This window comes from Lagenorhynchus albirostris, chromosome 18 (genome assembly GCF_949774975.1).
Source record: "Lagenorhynchus albirostris chromosome 18, mLagAlb1.1, whole genome shotgun sequence".
NCBI lineage: Eukaryota > Metazoa > Chordata > Mammalia > Artiodactyla > Delphinidae > Lagenorhynchus > Lagenorhynchus albirostris.
In genome coordinates, this window is record NC_083112.1 from 2,751,847 (window position 1) to 2,766,137 (window position 14,291).

The 14,291-nt window shown below is 43.1% G+C and overlaps 1 protein-coding gene across 12 annotated transcripts in view; it reads left to right on the forward strand.

Moving 5' to 3' along the window:
• Positions 1–14,291, forward strand: part of TNFRSF19 (TNF receptor superfamily member 19) — a 90,568-nt gene that overhangs the window by 20,032 nt on the left and 56,245 nt on the right. For 11 of the 12 annotated variants that reach the window (XR_009536823.1, XR_009536826.1, XR_009536824.1 and 8 more), the window contains one exon: positions 1,100–1,210. The exons of the other annotated variant lie outside the window; for it this stretch is intronic. Coding sequence is in view for 5 of the 11 variants with exons in the window: in XM_060129389.1 (XP_059985372.1) it covers positions 1,100–1,210 (111 nt within the window). In the remaining 6 variants the exon portion in view is untranslated. The remainder of the gene's footprint in view (positions 1–1,099; positions 1,211–14,291) is intronic. 12 annotated transcript variants of the gene reach the window in all.

The window sequence follows — 14,291 nt, forward strand, 5'->3', positions numbered from 1 at the left end:
AAGAAATAAAGACTATATCTTGAAAATGACTTACAACCTTTGTTTTTGCAAAGCAGATAATCTTTGCATTTAAGTCCTATGCTGTGAACCAAAGTTTATTGTTAGGACATAGAGAACAGACTTGTGGTTGCCATGGGGGAGAGATGGATTAGGAGTTTGGGGTCAGCAGATGCAAACTATTACATGTAGGATGGATAAACAACAAAGTCCTACTATATAGCACAGGGAACTATATTCAATATCTGGAGATAAACCATAATGGAAAAGAATATGAAAAAGAATGTATATATATGTATAACTGAATCAATTTGCTGGGCAGCAGAAATTAACATAACATTGTAAATCAACTATACTTTAATTTTTAAAAAAAGTATATTGTTAGGTCCAATTTAAGTGGCAAAATGGCAGTCAGTAGGAAAGTAAGTTCATGTTTACATGACACTTTTACTCTGAAGCATTCAGAGAGTTGGGCCATTGTTATTTTCATCATTATCAGGAATTTTACTGATGTCACGATTGTCAGAATTTTTTGAATGATGAACTCTAAGTAAATGGAATTCAGCTGAAAAACTTCTGCATCAAAGCTGGGTATCAGATGTGTCTAAAGGATAATAGCAGAGCTCTTGGGACTAGTATATGTATTCCATTTACTTATTTATTCAACTCATTATGGGTGAATATGTTTTCTTAAAGAGCAAAAATATAATTCTTGAATTCAGACTTTTTCAGGTTGCAAAAGGACCTCGGTCTCTACATAACTGTTCTTTTATACATCTTCTTACTTAGAAAAGAGAGCAGTTTCTACCTGTTTTTACCTTGGGTACTCAGAAAAGTGTCAGAAGAAGATAGCAGTTAAATCCAGAAAAAGAGAACTCTCATTCAAGGAATACAGAGAGGAATCAGACTTGTTGATTTAATTGTTCCACTGACTTTTCCAGAAAGTGGTTATTCTTCCTAAAGTGAAAACTGAGTTGGCCTCACTCTGAATTAATGTTTACATTCAGTGATTATGCGAATAACACTGAAGATACTATTCCTTTTTTGTGAAAAATAGAATTAACTTCCCTTAAGATAACGTGTTGTGAAACATTTATTTCAGGCATGTAGAGTGATGTGTGAAACAGGAGACTGTGGACAACAGGAATTCAGGAATCAGTCAGGAAACTGTGTTCTCTGCAAGCAGTGTGGGCCAGGCATGGAGTTGTCCAAGGTAACTGTCGGGTGTGTGGGAAAGTCGTAGATCTCTGTCTTTAAAATGCGTTCTTTTCGGCTAAATTCTTTCAGTTAATGACTAGTGAAGATTTCTTGGTTTGTCATGTCCCTTTAGCCAAATATTGCACAATTCCCTTTTCAATACATTCGATTCATGTGTCTTACTGAGATAAAAGAAATAGATTCTAATAACCGTAATTCAATAAATGTCATTGTTGTGTATAATTTAGTGTTTATTGTATTTTATTGAAAGAATAGAACCATTAAACAACAAGGTCCTACTGTATAGTACAGGGAATTATTCAGTGACCTGTGATAAACTGTAATGAAAAAGTATATGAATGATGGGATCACTTTGCTGTACAGCAGAAATTAACACAACATTGTAAATCAACTATACTTCAATAAAATAAATTTTAAAAAAGAATAGAATCATTAAGGTTTATTTGCTCTAATTAAAAAGAATCAGCATTCTACTAAAGATTTATAAATAAAGCATTGATAACAGAAAATGGTCATAATAATATTTACCGGGCCTTCTTTTTCTTAAAATTAAGGTTACAATTACTAGTCAAGAAAAACAGAGCCCCAGCAGTGTCTTAAGTAACCAGGCTCCAAGGTCGCAGTTCTTTTCCAGGCCGGGGTTTGGAACATTCCTTTGACAGTGCCAGTATGATTATTAATTTTCCCGCTTTGAGTATACGCTACTCCCAGGAGCATCTTCAAAGTATTCATCCTCACCACTGCTTGTGAAGCAGCTGTGTTCCAACTGGGTGGACTCAGAGTTCTGCGTGTTCCTGGGCACGTTGCTGTGAGCGTGTTCAGAGCGGCACATGCATTTGCTTTATTTTCTGACCTTTTGAAGACGTTACCAGTTGTGGACAATTGATGTATCGTTTTGTTCTAAAGAATGCACCAAGGTCTTCCTGTTAGAAAAGGAACAAAAGATGTGTCTTTTTATTTTAAGTGACTTTTCAAAGAGAAGTCCTTTCCCCTACAGTCTGCTGTTCTCTGAATTTGAGTCTTGTCATTCATAGATTTTTGATCGATGGTCTGCAAACAGCAGGAAACAAAGAATTATGCATTCCACAAGCGATTCCTGGTGGATGGCCTCTCTGGGTGTTGTGCTTAATATGTCGGCTTTCAGCTTCTTGTGCCGTCCGCGTGGAAGGAACTGGCTGAATTTTGAACTCTGCGGCGTCTAGTTGCTGAAGCCCCCTGGCCGATGTTTTTTAAATCCCTGTGGATTGTAGTAACATGAGTTTTCAGACATAGGTTTTGCTCTGCTGGATGTAAAAAGGTCCTTTATAACAGGAGGGCTGCATATCTAGGATCTGTCAACAAAGTAGTTAAGAATGCGATTGTGCCCGCGAGGAAAGCAGTGATGTTTCTACCCCTCAGAGTTCTTTTGTCAAATCTCTGTGAAAATATGAACGAATCACAGATTCGAAGAGATGAGTGAATCATTTCTAAGGAATTGCTCCCTAACCTTCATCCTTTATCTAGAGAATGAAGATGGAGGTTCTGTCAGCTCGCAGTATTTTTTTTTAAATCCATCCTCTGAGATTATCTGATAACAGTTTCTGTATTTCATAATTTCCCAGATATCCATAAGAAGTATTTTTCATTAGGTAGTAATTTTCCCCGAGTATTGCCGTAGCTGTCCAACTTTACTGGAGCAACCAAAAGGAAACAATCTGAATACCCCTGCCTGTGTGTACTTATTTTAGTTATTAATATTTATGATCATTTTCCTCATCAAAAAAAAGACCAGGACAAAACATGGAGTGAGAAAGAGTAAAAGTAAAGGTAACGACGCCACTGAAATATTAGATTCTCGGGACCCACTCAGAAGCACAAACTTACAAATGTAGAGCGTGTTCCTGCCTGTCCTGAGGTGTCCACCCTGCAGGCAGGCAACCCCTCAGCTTTCACCCTCACTGTCTAAACAGACCGCCCAGCTCCTTGTAACAGACACTTAGCGAATCTTTGCTCAAGGAGTGGACGAATCTGTCAGCCTCGGATAGGTTTTGGAAAAAAAGGTGACAGTTAAATCTAGTAATATAAAAGTTAACGAATGTGTGATTGTGTGTTGCAAATAATGTTTTGCCAAGTCTTTTAGCTTGGTTTTAGCTCTTAATAAATAAAATTAGCAAGTGAGCCTCGCCCAGGGTCTAAAATGTAAAACATAAGAAAGGCAAAGGAGTCAAATACACCTATGGAAGTAAAAATACATTTTTATTTTCCAGTTAATTAATCAAGGCAAAGATGTGAGTTTTTTATAAATAATTACTTTGGAGCTGGAAGTTTCTAAACTGTCCACTCATGAATTTGCAGTTTCTTCCTTCCAGGCTGCCTTTATTAAATTTTTAGCAAGAACATACATCTTTCAAAGGAAAGAAGAGTAAGTTCTGAGTATGTTAAAATCAGATAAATCACTTAAATCAACAAGTATGTTCAACTGGTTAATTGTCACTTCCAAGCTTTGCAAATCAAGGCAAAATTTATTCTTTTCACTGAGACTAAGTTTTTGTTAAATTGTTAGAAACTACATTTATAAATAGTCTATTTGCTTGTTGCTTGGAATACTAACTATATCATTAGGGGGGTTACCTGTTAATTTGTAATGAAGCAGATGAGTACAGGAGTCTTTACTTTTTTAACTGAGGTGTACCATTTCGGCTACCAGTGGTGTTTGAAATTTTGAAAGCACAATAAATAGCAAATATTTTATAATTAGTTATGAAAAAGTAGGGAAGCTGGATCAAATTATTGATATCCACAACTAAAGTTTTCTTTATATTAAGAATTTTTAAAAGCGCATTTTCACCAAACATAGAGTTCTTAATCATCTTTATTCTAACATTATTATGTAACTTATTCTGCTGTACTAAGCGTAATTGAAAACTTCTGTCCATTTTTCTACTATCATGTCTATCCAAAATAAATTCCGGGTCATGAGGTTCTTCGAATTACAAACGTATATCTATACCTTAAAACTCAAGCTTGCAAATACTTCGGGTAAGCAGGTGTGGTTGAAATTTCCATCTGTGGTTTTATTGCTCCTAATTATTATTTTCTTTGGAAGGCATTCAGTCCTGCCTTTTCACGAGGTATGGCTCACTCTCCCACGGTTAGGTCTCTACATTGGGACATGCAGTTGGGCTTGTTGGAAGGTGCCGGAAGAGCTTTCCAGGGGCAGCATGTGCTCTGCTCACCTGTGGCGTGTGGTCAGCGCTTCCCGACCGCTTTTTCCTTCCTTTCAGTTGTGAGAGCGTAAGGAGCCTACGCAGCAGCTCCAGGTTCAATAAGACCCTTGATGCTTGTTGAGAGCAGTACCCTTCTCATCTTTGGCCACTTTTTAAACGAGTACTTATTTTCACCTCTCACCCTGGATACGTTGCGTGTGTTCATCTGCAGGGTGTGTCTTAACCTAAAAAATATGGACTCTCTCTCAAAATGTCTTTAATTGTGAGTCTGTGATATATATACCATGCAATGAAAATAGCTAACATTGGCCAACATGTATTATAGTGAGCCAGGTTCTATGTGATCTTTGTATGACATAAGGAATTCTTACAGCATACGTCTTAAGGGGGGAGCATATATAACTACCCCTGTTTAGAGGTTAGTCGGTGTGTCCACCATCACTGTAAGTAAGTGACAGTGTCGGGGGGAGGGGGGGCTCTTGGGGTCACCGTCTGCCTCCCGCCTTGATAATGCCCGAGCACAGCGCACCTGGAAGGACTTTCTGTGCTGATGCACATGGTCTCTACCTGTGCTGTTCAACACGGGTGCTACGAGCCACTGTAGTTATCGAACACGTGAACTGTGGCTGGTGTCACCGAGGAACTGGGTTGCTTATTTTATTTCATTTTAAGTAATGAAATTTAAGTTTCCCCATGTGAGGTTATGGTTGTCATATTGGACAGTGTTGTTCTAGAATGATCGACTTCCCTCCAGAAGCAGTGGCTTAGGACCAACTTTGAAAACACAGACAAATATCCCAGCGTGTGTGATGCAGGAGCTGCTCCCAGCAGCCTTCTCCCCGCCCTCCTCCTCCGGGCAGTGCGCTTGTCCAGGTCCCCACCTGTCCCTCCCACTCCGCTGGCTCCGCCCACCAGCGCTGCCCTGGGGCCACGCAGAGCGGTAGCATCTCAGCAGCCCTTTCGGTTCCCAGGTCCCTCCCACAGGGCCCCAAGCACCATCTCTGTCATTTCGGCTCTTTTTTAGTAACTCAGCTTAGGAAGTCGTTTTCCTGAATCTTTGGGGAAATACGTGACGGGTCACCGAGCCATTTAGAATCTGTGTTGAGGACTTTATCCCCTTGAGCCCTATTTACTCTCTCCCCCACTGCAGGGTTTAATTTTTAGTCTTTGAAAGTTTATGATAAAGATAATGAATAATGTCTTTTTCCTGTTTCCGAGGCAAAAAATACCGAGTATGATTTCCATGGCTCTGTAAGCAAGCTACGCTGGGCGTTTTGACCACGACCGTGTGCGTGAGCGTTCGGTGGCGTCCTGGGGGCTCGTGAGAGTGAGCGGGAGATGATTTTTGTTTTCCCGAAGTGACCACATTAGACTTGAATTCTCACCGTCTAGAGTTTGCCCGCCCACGGCCCCTCCTCCGCACCGAGCATTAATGCCAACAGTGTGCTTTTAACACGATCGCCTCCCGGCAGTAAATCAGGAAACTAGTTTTTGCATGAGCCTCTGGAAACAGACTTCAAGACTCTGGAACGGTTTTCAAAGTAAGCTTTGCTAAGCAATTATTGGGATGACTTTAGTTAATGTGAAAAAAGTTAATTCTTGTAAACAACTGCACCCTTCCCTCCCCGCGGGTGCACGCGGGGCTCCCTATTTCTAAAGACATCTCCTCTTTGGAAAACTGTTTACGTCCTTAGGAAGAAAATCACACAAAGATTAATGTAATTGTCAAGCATAAAAAAGATTCATTTCTGCCATTTAATTACAGTGTCGCTCACTTTATTTGTGTCTAATTATACCTAATCAAGCCCAGTGGTGTTTGGCAGGTATTAACAAGCTCTAGCTTGTAATTTTTCGTTAGAAAACTCAACTGTGGGTTTTCACAAACCAACAGTTGGGGGGCTATGTCTTTGGTGGTGTTTTCTTAAAGGAAATTAAAAAGCTGATTGCTGCACACCAGCCGCACCTGAATCTAGTTTGTCGTTTCCATTTGTGTGCCCTAGATTTTCTTTATAAATAACTTCTTCTCCATCCAGTTTGAGCTTTCAAAATTCAAAGAACCCAAGTTAATACTTATTGGCTGTACAAATAAATAGTGCTTTTGACCGGAGGCCCCTGGATGTGTTTCCTGGATAATTCATGGTCTGTGAGGATCTCCCCTGTCGGGAGGCGGGCCTGCTCCCCCAGCGCGTAGGTGGGATCCAGTGGTGTTTTTTGTTCAGTTCTGGATTTGCAGAGGGAGAGAAGAAGGAAGGGGATATGAGCACTGTTTACTTTCAGTCATTTTGCTACTGGAAAGCCACCAAATGTGGCTTAAAAATATTGGGCAGAGTGACAGAGCCACGGCTGCCCCCAGCTCGGCTGGAAGAAGCCCAGCTGGGCCCAGCCCTCTCTTGCTTTGGAGCCAAGATCAGGAAGCTGCTCACACCTCCGCCCGCCCAGGGGGAAGGCTTGGCCTTACCAGCTAGGAGATGTTGCTGTGGCCCTTACAGGCTTTTGCTCCCTGGGATAAAATAATAGTAGTTGTACTAATACTGATACTGCTACTAATAATAAACTTGAGCAAATACTGCTTCACACAATATTTGTTCGTCCGTCTGTTTACCCAGCATTAGCCCTTCATCACGCACTGGCGTAGCTGCGGTGAAAGAAGAGATACTCAGTGGCACCTGCTGAAGTGGGCAGGGCAGGCGTCGTTCAGAACCTTTGCAGTAGGCATGGGGATTCTACAGCGGGAGGGAAGGGGCTGATCTCCGAATACAGCCTGGATGAGTGGGAATTCGTAGCCGAGGAGGAGGGGTCGAGTCCGTGGTGGGAATTGCTACCAGGAGACACGAGAGGCGGAGAATTTCTGACCGAAGCCGACCCGACGGGTTCTCGCTGAACACAGGGTGGGACGGCCGGATGTCACCCGGGGGGTGGGAGGCTGAGGACCCTGAGGGGGAGGGCCCTGGTTAAACTGACCCCGCAGGGCTCTTGCTGGAACTAGATTTCACGAGGCCATGCGCAGATGGGCCGGGAGAAGGTTCAGGAGGCCAACTCAAGCGTGGTCACGCAGAGAACCTTTGACAGCTTCAGGGATGTGGGCTTTGGGGAAGGCGGGGTAGGGGGCGATGTCAGATGCCAAGGGTTAGTCCCTTAGTTTATGATTTGGGGAAGTAAGTAGGAGCCCCATGGCCGTGCATTCTTTTCTAGCCATGTGTGTATTTTCCCACCTCAAAGTTTGTTAATAAAAAGGCCTTCCCGGTGATTCAGGGCAGTCCTAGGTATTTCCTTTAAGCTTTCAGGCACCAGGTCATAATTTCAAAAACAAAGAACTGCCGTATTGTTCTGAAGCCTCAACGCATTTCTAGCATGGATGTTAATGGCAGACCGTCCTCCATAAAAATAAAACACGTAGCTAATCCTGGAGCCCAGGCCAGTGACTGACTCACTCTTCCCTCCCCCTTCTCCTCCTCCCTCTCCCTTAGCCTCCCACACCACACACACACACACACACACACACACACAGTCCTTCTACTAACTGGTGAGAGGGCGAACTCAGTACAACCTGGAAAGTGTCAAAGAAAACCAGGACAGGACAGAGGTTACAGCAGGAAAAACAAATTCTATTCAGGAGCTTTTGCAACAGGAGAAGAGAGACCTCGCTCCAGAACCGCATTCAGCTCCACATGCAACGTGGACACATGGGGGTTACAGCCCCGGAGCAGAGCGGGGGGCAGGGTGGACGCTCACCAGGAGGAAACGGCGGAGGAAGGGGGATCCTGGCTATATAGACGCCAGGATTCCTGCTGCAGGCAGACAGGGGACCAGGCCTCACCTGGGGCGGGGGGTAGGGTGGGTGGCTTGGGAGGTCAGATATGGAGAATAAGCAGGTACTGAGGATGGGGGATTCTGGCTAAACCAACTGGACAGGATCCTCGGACAACCGGGTTCTTCAAGACCAGACCTAAGAACAGGGTGCGGTCGAAAAAGTGGCTCAGAGACGCCTGCAGACTTTGGTCAAGCAGAGAGTCTGTCAAAGGAAAGACTGAGCAGAGCCAGTGTGGGCAGCCTGCCCCTTCCTCCTGTCACCATGGACCTGTCCACACCTCTGCTTCTGTCCCCAAAAGAAGCACTGTGCCTGGGAGCTCTCCCCCTTGTGCCCCAAGGTCACATGGGAAAAACTAAAAGATCTAATACTGTTGGTATTTTCATGAGATGCCCAATTAGATCACGTGATGCTTGCCAGCTCAGTTGGCTGCGCTCGAAGGGTACCCTCTGTGCCCCAGCACCTGGGTGCAGTGATGAGTAAGAGCAGCTCCCATGGGGTACCAACCTGCATCCCTGCGGAGGAACCCGCGCTCAGGAGCTGATGCCAGCGCTCCCCACAATGCGCCAAGCGGGGTGAACGAAAAGGAGATGCAGAATAGTTGTCCACACACGAGGAAGATGTGTCTGGGAGGTTTCCCCAGACTTGGCACAGTGGCGGAGTGGGAAGTTAGGGACGGAGGATGGAAAGACGGGTTACCATGGGACAGGGGCTGGTGACCCCCCCCACCGTCTCTCTCTCTGTCTCTGTCACTCTCTCTGTCTTTGTCTCTCTCTCTCCGTTGTTTCGCCTCCTTCCGTTTCTCTTGGTAGTTGTTTATTGAACTTAATATGGAAGATTTCAAGGCATTTTAACCACCTTGTTTTAGTGAATGAAATAAAAACATCAAGGTAGACATTTATATGGGGGGTAATTTAATATTTATATGCTTTTTACTTTATAGCCTGGATTTCAAATAATTGTGACGTCTCTACGTTTATGGTGCTTTAGAAATGTGACAAATCAGCTCTAAATGTGGTTGCTGCCATGGATGCTATACAGTAATTCTTCGGAAATAACTGCTCTGAATTTCTAGTTAATTCAAGGTGTCTAGTTAATTTAACATGTGGAATGAGCACTTCATACACTTCTTAGACTCTCATGAACTGAAAGTGATGATATTATTCTTAAAAGTTTAAAAGTAATATTAGGCTGTGTTTCTAATAATCTTTTCTTAAATGGCAAATACTTTAGAGAAAGTATATATTTTTAAAATTTTATTGAAGTGTTGATTTACAATGCTGTGTTAATTTCTGCTGTACAGCAAAGTGACTCAGCTATACATACATACGTTCTTTTTCATATTCTTTTCCATATGGTTTATCATAAGATATTGAACGTAGTTCCCTATACAGTAGGACCTTGTTGTTTATCCATCCTACACATACTAGTTTGCATCTGCTAATCCCTAACTCCCACTCCATCCCTCCCCCACCCCCCACCCCCCGTCCTGCTTGGCAACCACAAGTCTGTTCTCTGTGTCTGTGAGTCTGTTTCTGAGAGAAAATATATTTTGAATAAAATTCCCCCAAATAATCGATCTCTGTACAAGTATGGCTCATGGTACCTGCTCTGTACATTCTGGTACTCTTTTGTGATGGTGATGGTACAAAGCCTTATCTCAACCCCTCACCTGAATCTACCCCAAAGAGAATTGCTGCAGCTGCCCCCAGAGCATATAAGCTGCAGGCAGAAATAGTAAGCCGGTATCCAGTTAATAAAGGCAAAAGCTGTGATGCCCTTGGAGCCTGGCTTTGTTTTCTTTCTGTATGTAATTTGGTCCAGTGCAGAGTGAACCAAAAAAAAAAAAGTTTCATGAAATCCTCATTCTATAAACTCTAATGACATGTAAATCACACACAACGATACATGGCAAAAACTCATTGGTCAAAGCGGTGCTTATGTACAATATAAACTCTAGACACGGCCAGGAATCAAAAAAGAAGCACAAAGATTTCCCAACACTGAAGTATATGTTTTCTCAAAAGAGATGGAACTGTCAGTACACCTGTGTATATTCTTTCAAGTTCATTTCTAGTCAGGTCATTTCTCTAGTTTCTCAGGACTGGAGAGGGGAAGTGAGTGGCTATAGACAGCGAGGCTCGGCAGGAGGGAGGGAGGCCCGCTGACCACGTGGCAGGGGCGTTAGAGCAGCAGAACGGCCCCACAGGCCCAGGACTGCCTAGTTCTTTGTATGACGGCGCAACGCAGTAGTGGATTCAACCAGGAAAGGTTAAATTCTGTCTTATGTACCCATTTTCAAAAGGAGGTACTTGGGGGCTTCCCTGGTGGCGCAGTGGTTGAGAGTCCGCCTGCCGATGCAGGGGACGTGGGTTCGTGCCCCGGTCTGGGAGGATCCCACATGCCGCCGAGCGGCTGGGCCCGTGAGCCATGGCCGCTGAGCCTGCACGTCCGGAGCCTGTGCTCTGCAACGGGAGAGGCCACGACAGTGAGAGGCCCGCGTACCGCAAAAAAAAAAAAAATTTTTTAAAAAAAGGAGGTACTTGGGATTCGATTTAGAAAAATTTTTATTCAATAAAAATGTTTTAGATGGAAAGTGATGTTTGAAGTAGCCTAGAAAAAATTGGGGTCTGCAGATCCCTTTATTCCCCAGTGAAGCTTTATTATACTGGAATCAAGAAAATCGGTCTGTTGGGCTGTAGAGAATCCAAAACAGTAATGGCCATGGGTATCATTTGTTTACGGACACCTGTGCTTGATTTAGAGTTTAGAGGCTTCATATGTTTCCCCTTTTATTCCTCAGAGTAACCCTGTAGGGCCTGCATTGTTATCCCATCTCACAGATGAAGAGTCTGAGGGTCAGAGAGTTCCCAAGATAACTTAGCTGGCAAGCGGCCGATGTGTCTTTTGCTCCAATGCAGGAAAATATACACTTTCCCCCTGTATCAGCCTGGCTTGAAAAGCAACATTTCTGACGTTTGCTACCAGTTCATAGACGCCTACCTCTTTCCCTTTGTTTTCCTATCTTCCTCTCCCTCCCTTTTTCTTTCCTTCTCTGTTGTGTGTTAACCTGTATATGAGACCCTTACAGTCCCAGCTGCCTGGATCAAAGCGTGATGTTGAAATCGCTGCCGCAGGAACTTTGAGGGATATGCCCAGCCTGAGTGAGGAGGTCCTGCCCCGGATGTCATGTGCACACGCTTTGATCCTGGGACTCGGGGTGGGAGGCTCCCTTCTGTGCCTAAAGAAAGCCTTCGGATGCCTGGGGCTCTCTCAGCAGCTAACGCTGTCCTGGTGCAGATCCCACTGCTGTGCACAGCCCCCCAAAATAGCAGTGGCCTCCTTCCCGCCAAGACCAAGTACACATCCTAAGAAATTCTTTCTCAGTGTGTGTCTATATTGTCTTCCTGATTACTAGAGGTGCTTCCTGCACGAAAATCAAATCATTACAGAAGTATAAAAACTGAAAACACCTCATAATTCCACTACCCCCCCCCAAAAAGATAATCCCTGTTAACAGTTCTAAAGAAATTCTAATCTGTGAATTAGTATTTAAAACTTTTCCCCCCTGCTTCTGTCTGTGCCTTTGGTTCAGAACATTGTCTAGCTGGAGCCCTCAGGGTTAGGAAGGTGCTGACCTCCTGCTTTGTTTTTCTCCCCTGCTCTTTGCTGTGCTTGTTCAAGACACACATTTGAAAGACTGGCAGAGGAATTGAAGGGGGAAAGGAAGGGATAGCCCCTCCCAAATGTGAGTGAGTTCATTAGTGAGGTCTGGATTGAAGTATCGTTGCTAATATCCTTTATTGAGTGGCTTACTGAGTACAGGGAATACTATTCTTTGTGTTGGTTTTTGTTTTTTAATTGAAGTATAGTTGATTTACAGTGTCGTGTTAGCTTCAGGTGTACAGCAAAGTGATTCAGTTATACATATATACACATACATATATATGTATATATATATGTATGTATATATATTCTTTCAGATTCTTTTCCCTTACAGGTTATTACAAGATATTGACTAGAGTTCCCTGTGCTATACAGTAGGTCTTTATTGATTACGTATTTTATATATAGTAGTGTGTATATGTTAACCCTAACCTCCTAATTTATCCCTCCCTCCACCCACCCTTCCCCTTTGGTAACCATCCATTTGTCTGTGAGTCTATTTCTGTTTTGTAAATAAGTTCATTTGTATCTTTGTGTGTGTGTGTGTTGGTTTTGATTTAATTTTCAGCCAATAAGTACTGCTTAGTTGACTTTGTATAAAAATATGGATGAAGAAGTTAAATATATAAATTTTATGGAGAAGCGAGAATTCTGACCTCGCTGGATCTGTGTTCTGGCTTCCGTGGTTCCCAATGAGGAAGCTGAGGCTGTGATTGGGAGCCCTGCCCGCCGCCCCCCACCCCGCGCCGCTGCCCCTCTGGCTGTGTGTGGGCTCCCAGCATGCCCTCCACGTGGGGCTCTGTTTGCAGCTCGAGAGCTGCTGTCTGATTTTCTTTTTAATGGCCAGCGTTCTATAGAAACCATCACATAGTGCAGATAACCGTGTTAACATTTGATATGTAATCTTTCAGACATCTTCTTGTGTATATGTCACATAAAGTGCCTGAAAGTCCCAGAGTGTAGTGGTATGAAGTCTGGCTCTGGAATTAAACGATGTAGGTTTGTACCATATGACTCAGCAATTCCGCTCCTAGGTATACATCTGAAAAAAACAAAAACACTAATTTGAAAAGATACGTGCACTCAGGGTTCATAGCAGCACTATTTACAATAGCCAAGGTATGGAAGCAACCTAAGTGCCCATCCACAGATGAATGGATAAAGGAGATGTGGTACGTATATGCAATGGAATATTACTCAGCCATAAACAAGAAAGAAATTTTGCCATTTGTGGCAACATGGAAGGACTTGGAGGGCACTGTGCTAAGTGAAGTAAGTCAGACAGAGACAGACAAATACTGTATGATATCACTTATATGTGGAATCTAAAAAATACAACAAACTAGTGAGTAAAACAAAAAAGAAGCAGACTCACAGATAAAAGAGAATAAACTAGTGGTTACCAGTGGGGAGAGGGAGGGAGAGGGGCAATATAGGGATAGAGGATTTTTTAAAAAGGATTATTATGGGATTATATGAAATCATGTGTGTGAAACTTTTGAAAATTGTAAAGCGCTATATAATAAATTAATTAATTAATTAATTAATTTTAAAACCATGTAGGTTCAGATCCTGGTTCTGACATTAGCAATGTCTCTTTGGTTAAGGTGCATGCCTTCTGAGAAACCCCATACTCCCATCCAGGAAATCGGAGCATGGGAAGCGCTTTCCTCATTGTGGGGGAGGAGGAATTAATGAGATCCTGGCATAGGGGAAGCCCCCGATAAATGTTAGCACTTACTATTAATGTTGTTGTAAGAAATGGGATCCTATTTCTCATTCTGTTTTGTAACTTATTTTTTAAACTATCGTGAACACTCGTCTATGGCGTTCTTTTTGTGACTGCATTTATAACGGCATCATATGACACGCTGTGATTGACTTAGTGCTGGAACTCGTATGCAGGTCAAAGAGCCGTCTGTGAAGCCCATCCTTGGAAAGCAGTTCTGGGTTCTGATGGCCAAATCTAGAGATGCTTGAGACCTTTAGTATCACAGGGTTTGATCCAAACAAGGATTTAGTGTTCTTATAAGCGTTGTGTAAGGATCTTCCCTCTCTCAGACAGTAATAAACAGCTAACCATTCCAAGTTTCTCTAAGGATATTGTAAACTTCTGACGTTTCGTATGCAGCTGTCCTTGTGTTCGGTTACTTATCACAGTACTTACTTTCTGCCTTGATAAGTGACTAGGTGTCTACATATTTCCCCAACTCTAGCTTCTGAGCACTCAGATGACCAGCTGAGTTGAAGAAAGTACCGTAATTCTGCCCTCAGCTGGCGGTAATGCCGCAGCAGCGGGGGGAGGCGGGGGAGGGGGAGAGCCTTTCTTATTCAAATGCTCGTGCTCCTGGAATAAAGTGGATGAGTAAGTATACTTAGGTCGTAAGAGAGATTAT